General features: G+C 49.3%; 1 protein-coding gene across 1 annotated transcript; it reads left to right on the forward strand.

Moving 5' to 3' along the window:
• Positions 1-5,030: 5,030 nt before the first annotated feature.
• Positions 5,031-5,690, forward strand: LOC141526508 (uncharacterized). Its single transcript, XM_074241543.1, has one exon. It carries the CDS (start codon positions 5,031-5,033, stop codon positions 5,688-5,690), a length of 660 nt encoding a protein of 219 aa, XP_074097644.1.
• The last annotated feature ends 1,834 nt before the right edge of the window (positions 5,691-7,524 follow it).

Here is a 7,524-nt window from a genome sequence, read left to right on the forward strand (position 1 = left end):
GAACACTGGTAAGTACCTTTTGAACTCTCAACAAGATTTGACTTCCCCGGATTTTTGACCCTCTGTCGAAAATCCGGTAGGTATTCACAGACCGTGTAGGTGGGAGCGGAGAGGATACTCTCCATCCGCTCTCAGGGTAGAGTTTTTAGGCCCAGGGGTGACGGCTAGTCTCCTGGAAGGTGGTAACCAGTTTTTGGAGTTGTAGTTCGCGATTTGGACGCTCACGGGAGCCAGAATGTGTGCGAGTTTGTCTGGTACAAACCAGTTTTGATCGAGCCTGGATACGCGTGCGTTGACCGACGTCATGAAGTCGTTTTCTTGTATTATTGTCGTTAGATTTGGTCGTTGAGGTTTGATAACCAAAAAAAAAAAAAAAAAAAAATTGTACTACGAGAGTTTGTATTTTTTTTTATTGTAACCTTTTCGTTAACCTATCGAATTGATTTTGATTAATTAAATGAATATTTTGTTTCTCTATCATAACCTGTTGACATTTTGAGTTTATTTATTTAGACGTAGTTATTTATAGTTTATTTTATAAGTAATAAAGTTCTGCTGGTTTTATTTCGGATCGTATATTGTTGTTTAACCCCCCTTTTACCCTGGACTCCGGCGAGCTTCAGATTCGAGCGAGGGGGCGTTTTGAGTCGCAGTATCGTACATAGTCGTTCAGGGTTTATTCGTCAACAGAATAAAACCACCAAAAATTACCCGTTACAAATTTATGGCGCTCGAACAGGGACCCGGTGATTTTGTTTCGTGGTAGCGGGAATTCGGGGTACTGCGAGTTCGTTTTAGTTAGTTTCTCCAATCTTCAGTTAGAATGAGTAAGAAAACGGGGACACAAACGTGGCTGTGGTCGCTCAGAAAAGAGGCGGTCATTAGCGAGCTAGAAAAATATCAGGTGGCAATCGAACCAAAGGCGACGTTGCCAGAGTTAAGGTTTTTGTTGAAAACGGCGCTTAACAAATCGCGAGCGGCGAACGCGGGTCGCGCGGGTCGATACGACCAACTGTTGATTGATCTCGACCGGTCCGAGGCGGAACTGGATAACCTGGAGAATCTGGATGACCCGCCCGAAGAAACAGACGAGCAGGAACAAGGGAATGAAGACGAACAACCCTCAGGCGAGGACCTAGAAGACGAGAACACACCACCAGAGGCACAGACGGCCCGACAACGACGGGCACAGGAGAAAAGATTGCGAGCCGAGATCGAGGCGGAAGAACGTGAGCGGATCGAGGCGGAAGAACGCGAGCGGAGTAAGAGAGAAAGAGTAGAACGGGAGGAGCGAATCGCTCGCGAAGCCGAAAAGGAGCTACGCGAACGATTACGCCGGGAAATAAAGGCGCGATTGTTGCGCGAAAGGGAGGAGCAACGAGCCTACGAACTTCAGCTCGACGCAAACGAAGCGCGAATGAGGTACGAGGCCGAGCAGCAGAGAAAGGCAGAGCGAGAGACACGCAATAACGCTCATAGCAGCAACCGAGATCGTGCTCCACGCATGGAGAATGTGCGACGTGACGACGACGGAAATCGCCGGTCAGGACGCATAGTCTACCCCGTGAGCCCAGCCAGGGCAGGCACCACGTTCTCAGGAACCCCCAGACACGACCCACATTTTTACCCGACGTTTGGGGAGGATTCCGCCGAACTCCGCAGGAGGGATCTGGTGCGGAAGTGGAACGTCGTGTTCAAAGGGGAACGTGACGTACAAGACTTCTTGGAACGGTTAGAAGAAATGGCAGACAGTTATGATTTCGAGATGGATCACCTGCTGCCATGCATCCCGATATTGTTGCGCGAAAAGGCCCTCCTCTGGTATCGCAACAACAAGAGAGACTGGGTCTCTTGGGAAGATTTTGAGTCGGACCTGAAATCTTTTTATCTGCCTCCGGGCCTCGAACTTGAGCTGGAGGAGCAGATCCGGAACAGCGTCCAGGGAGAAACCGAGTCGGCGGCGGAATACGCAACAAGACTGCAAACCTTGATGCGGAGACATGGCCAGATGTCAAACTCGGCCCGCCTTACCCGACTATATCAGAACATGAGACCAGAATACCGACGTTACATGAAGCGCACGGAGTTCGCTGACGTCTCAGGACTTCTACGGCTTGCAGGAGAGTACGAGCAACTCGTGGCGCAAGAGAAACCCCCCGCGGTCAAAGAGATCAGGCAAGCACCCCGGAAAACGGAACCTGCGTTCAATCGAAAGCCCGCGAAACCTGCCGAACCGGCACCCGTGGAGATTTTTGAATATAATTGGCGTGATTGTTGCTGGCGATGCCGCCAAAAGGGGCACACCAGAGAACAATGTATGAATCGGGCGGTAAAGTTTTGTATGCGATGCGGAAAAATGAACGTGTATTCGCGCGAATGCTGCCCCTACCAGGGAAACGCCGCGAGGACCGGTACGCGCTCCCAAAACCGGCCCGTGAGCCCACAGGGAGCATCGCTGCAGCGACAGAACACTGCGCCGACCAATCCAGAGCCTCAACCGGGCACTTCCAGCCAACCGCACTGAAGCCTGGTGAGAAACGACCCTTCGCCGAAATTGGACTCGGTGATATAACAATCCATGCATTGATGGATACTGGGGCAACCGCGTCTATTGTCTCCCAACAAGTCTGGGACTTTATCCGCGAAAAGAGCCTATACACGAAGCATAACCCCACTCCGATACGGGGCTCGACACTAGGGAATCAAGTGATTCTATCATCTGGTACACTTTGGGTCAATGTCCAGGAAAATAATCACTCGTACGAACTACCATTTCACGTCATGCCGACCTACACAAGCAATATGCTTTTAGGCGTTGACAACCTGGCGATATTAGGTTATCAATTGCAACGCAAGGCAGAATCTTTCAATGCGTTGGATACTGAATACGATTTGGAGACTGCTCGACAAGAGATAAAGACCTGGCTCGAACTAGACGAAGAAATAGTTGGCCCTACCCAGTGTGCGACGCAAAAAATTAAAATTAAACCCGGAATCGAACCCGTAAAGGCGCGTTACTTTCCGAAGAACCCAAAAATGCAACAAATTATGAATGACGAAGTGGATAAAATGCTGAAAGACGGAATCATTGAACCATCAAACAGCCCGTGGAATTCTCCTGTCGTATTGGTCAAGAAAAAGGACCGGAAATATCGGTTTTGCGTAGATTTCCGGAAAGTAAACGACGTCTCAGAGAGAAAGATGCATTTCCGATACCACATGTGAATGCATCACTGGACAAACTAAGGAAAGCTAAATTTATTAGTACTATCGATTTGAAAAGCGGCTACTGGCAGATACCACTAGAGGAAGAAAGCAAACCGTTGACAGCTTTCACGATTCCCGGACGTGGACTGTTTCAATTCCGAGTAATGCCTTTTGGTTTACATTCAGCGCCTGCGACGTTCCAGCGCGTAATGTACGAAGTTTTAGGCGCGGATCTGGAAACACACGTAGTCGTGTACCTGGATGACATAATCGTGGTTAGCGAAACCCTTGCTGAACACATGACCATCTTGAAACATGTCATGAATCGACTGCGCGCAGCGAATCTGAAATTAAACCCTGAGAAATCGCACTTCCTGAAGAAAAGTACCGTGTATTTAGGTCACGTAATCGACGAGCAGGGAATTCGGACGGACCCAGATAAGGTTCGAGCAATCACCGAGATTGCACCACCTCGGAATACCAAAGAACTACGACAGTTCTTAGGCATGATCTCCTGGTACCGCCGATTTATTCCAAATTGCGCCGATTTGACCAAACCTTTGTCCTCTCTCCTTCAAAAGAAGAAGCGTTGGAGATGGGGAACCCCAGAACAAATCGCGTTCGATACGCTAAAAGGCCACTTGAAATCGGATCCATTATTGGTTCCACCGGACTTCTCGAAACGCTTCGTACTACAGACGGATGCGAGTGACGTGGGAATAGGCGCTGTGTTGACACAGGACCATGACGGCGCAGAAAAAGTCGTCGCATATGCGAGCCGAGGGCTGACGAAAGCCGAACGGAATTATAGCGTAACAGAAAAAGAATGCTTGGCAGTAGTCTGGGCGATCCAGAAACTGAGACCATACCTTGAAGAGTATGAATTCACGGTTATCACGGACCACCAGTCACTGAAATGGCTCCGATCGATAGAGAGTCCAAGCGGACGCGTAGCTCGATGGAATTTGTACTTACAACAGTACCATTTCGACGTCGTGTATCGAAAAGGGAAATGGAATAAGGTCGCGGACGCTTTATCGCGAAGCACCCCGGAAAATTCCACCGAGAAAGATCCTCACGAGCCAGGAACTGATTTAATACTAGAAGCGTTAGAGTTTGGGGACACTTGGTATGAAAGAATCGTCAAAGGAGTCGAAAATGATCCCCAACGCTATCCCGAGTACTGCCTGAAACAAGGCCTGTTATACCGACATCAATATCATAGTTTGGACTACACTGATCGAGGCGACGTCTGGAAATTATGTGTTCCGGTCGCAGGAGTCAGTAAAGTTCTGAAGGAAAATCATGACGTTCCTTCAGCCGGACATTTAGGCATTGCTAAGACGATTGCTTGCGTTTCGAGTCAATATTACTGGCCACGTATGAGGGCAGAAATCACGTCCTATGTGCGCCAATGCGGGACATGTCAGGCATTCAAAGCCTCACAACAACCCCCGTCGGCCCCAATGGGAACAATCCCTGCCCTGAAGCCCTGGTCAGTCGTATCTGCAGACATAATAGGCCCCAAACCACGATCGTCGCGAGGGATGAGCTATCTGGTAGTCTTTCAAGACAAATTCTCCAAATAGATAGAAATCCAACCCCTACGGCAGCAAACTGCCTCCGCGATTGCGACTGCTTTCAAAGAAAGAGTCTTGCTGCGTTTTGGTAGGGTAGACACAGTGATCACCGACAATGGTACCCCTTTTGTAAGCAAGGAGTTCACCTCCTTATTGCGACAATTCGGGATAAATCACGTTCGAACCCCACCATACTCGCCTCAATGCAATCCAGTCGAGAGAACGAATCGAGTTATAGGAACAATGATTGCCCAATTCGTAGGGACAAATCAACGAAACTGGGACAAACAAGTTCCAGAATTTACCTTCGCCTATAACACGGCAAAGCATGACGCGACAGAGTTTACCCCGGCGTATTTAAATTACGGCCGCGAAATTCTACCCCCGCTGTCAATTCGAGCACGAGCCAACCGAGGGAAAGACGAGGTCTATGATCCACATCGGGCAGCCAAGACCCTGGACGACACCATTGAGTTAGTCAAGGTTAACCTGGCCCGAACCTACGGGAAACAAGCCAAGTATTATAATCGCAAGCGTGGTTCCTGGCAACCAGCTCTTGGAGATCTGGTCAGCAAGAGGGAACACCATTTATCATCAGCGATTGACCACTTTTCGGCTAAACTTGCGGAGAAGTACGCGACGGGTTTTACAGTAACTAAGATTGTCGGTCCTTCCGTATACGAAGTTAGTAAAGAGGGTAAAACGTTCACTGCGCACATAAAAGACTTGAAACCGTTTCATGAGGGAAATCCCCCAGAATCTGACCATGAAAAACCTGAACGCGAACAAATTGACCGCGAAAACCACTATCCGGATGTGGATGAAACCTTGGGACCGCGTCGTGTAACCCGAGCTATGGCCAAAAAGGCAAAATTAGTCTCTACCGCCGGAGAACCAGGTTGAAAGCGGAACGCCAAGTAAACTGTTAGATTCAAGTTACATTTTTTTTCTCTTTTGACGTATTTGGACTGGGTTTAGTTTTGAAAATTCTATCACCTAGTAGTCAATCACGTAATCAAAATGTCGATACGGGGTTATGAGTCAAAGTCGTGTCAAAAGAAATACAAAGTTTAGTTTTTTTTTATGTTGTAATAGTAAAATACAGCGAAAGGATGATCAAAACTGGTTCTGGAATGTTGTTTGAATCATATTGTTGTTGAACCTATCGCACATTAGATTTAGATGGAGCCAGGATTTACGGAAGAGGAAGAAATCTGGTTGCTCGAAGAGATGTTGAGGAAGCCACTAGACATCATCCTGCACCGCCTGCCAGAAGCAGCCAAACCGGTGAACCCGCGCCAAAATACTGCCCACGAGCCTTACGACCCAAACAACCCAGGTTTTGTGAGACCCGATCGGCAGCCAGCCAAGCCGACCGCCCCCGGAACCATGACAGCCGAAACACCACCGAAAAGGGTCGGCCAGGGGCTATTTAAGCGTAAAAAGCCCAAAGTACGGATCAGGCCAGTCTCGGCCAGCTTGTTGGAACTGACCAGAAAACCGAAATCCATAGCAAGAAGGTTGGAGGATCTCTTTGGTGCCAGCCCCCCTCAGGGAACCTCTCCATCTCCGAGGAAGCTCCCAGACAATAGAACCGGAGACAATCATACCACTGTCGATCCGGGCCCACGTCCAAAAAGCAGTCCTCGATCGATCTCCACGCCAACGAAGCCTGCCAGGAAGGAGAGTGCTGAACCAGTCGTCGAAGCTGATGAACCAAGTACTGAACCGACTACCGAGCCGATGGTTGAACGTGTTAAGCCAGCGGCTATTGCTGAGCAAATCGTCGAACCAGGCGCGACAATGGCGGACCCAGATGGCCAACCAGTTGTCGTTCCGACGAAGCCTGTTGTTCTGGCTATGCCTGTGACCGAACCTGAGATGCCGATGGAGGTCGACGGAACAGGGGTATCCACCACTAAGAATCCTGTTGTTGAGCCTGCTGCCGAAACTGCCGCTGAACCTGAAAAGAAGAGGGGAAGTGTTGACCGTCAGGGCCCATGCCAACAGCACAGTCCCCAACGGAAAGGTCTAAAGATCCGGGAGTCTGCCGAATTTTCTAATAAAATACGCCTGGTGGTACCGCAGAAGCCGCTAGAGAGGAGCAACCGAACTCCAGTTTGTGCTCCACCAGCCGCGACGAAGCGTGAACCAAAAGTCCGCTGGTTGTTGCCAGAGTATCCCCCGCTGGAGGATTACCCAGAGGCCTTTGAAGACAAGCCGGGAGACCTGTTCCTCAGCCCACAGAATACCAAGACCCCGATGCAAAAACTAAAGGAATCTTTGATCTCCTTGGAAAACATGGAAATCCGACCATTCCTGCCAGGAAAGAAAACCAAACGAACCTTCACCGCCTACGACAAACACGGGCGCCTCTGGAAGGTCACGCAGACGAGGAACCAGTTCAAACCGACTCTCATACCGACCCAGCAGCGTCTAGAAGACCTGGTGGGCAAGTTCAACTAAAGAAAAGTGGCAAACAAGTTCGCCACTTTTCTTTCCCAAGGAAAGAGGGGTGTGACCCAGATGTCGGAAAAAGGGTCTAGAGTAGGGAAGAGGGACTGAGTCGGAGAGAGAGGGCCGATGGCTAGTACGAGACAGGGAGGAGTAGGGCGCGGAAGAAGGGACCAGGAGGGGAACAACGGCAGCTACCTACTCTTCGTTACTCATGTTTGCCTGATACTTCGACGGGCGTATTTTCTGGCTAAATTATTATTTAACATTGTAAATAATTCAT

Source organism: Cotesia typhae, unplaced genomic scaffold (assembly GCF_013202065.1).
Source record: "Cotesia typhae breed Kobodo isofemale line unplaced genomic scaffold, CoteBio_Ctyphae contig_34, whole genome shotgun sequence".
NCBI classification, from domain to species: domain Eukaryota; kingdom Metazoa; phylum Arthropoda; class Insecta; order Hymenoptera; family Braconidae; genus Cotesia; species Cotesia typhae.

Bases quoted from the DNA above. Each gene is read 5' to 3' on its own strand.
- LOC141526508 (XM_074241543.1), top strand. From the start codon at position 5,031: ATGATTGCCCAATTCGTAGGGACAAATCAACGAAACTGGGACAAACAA.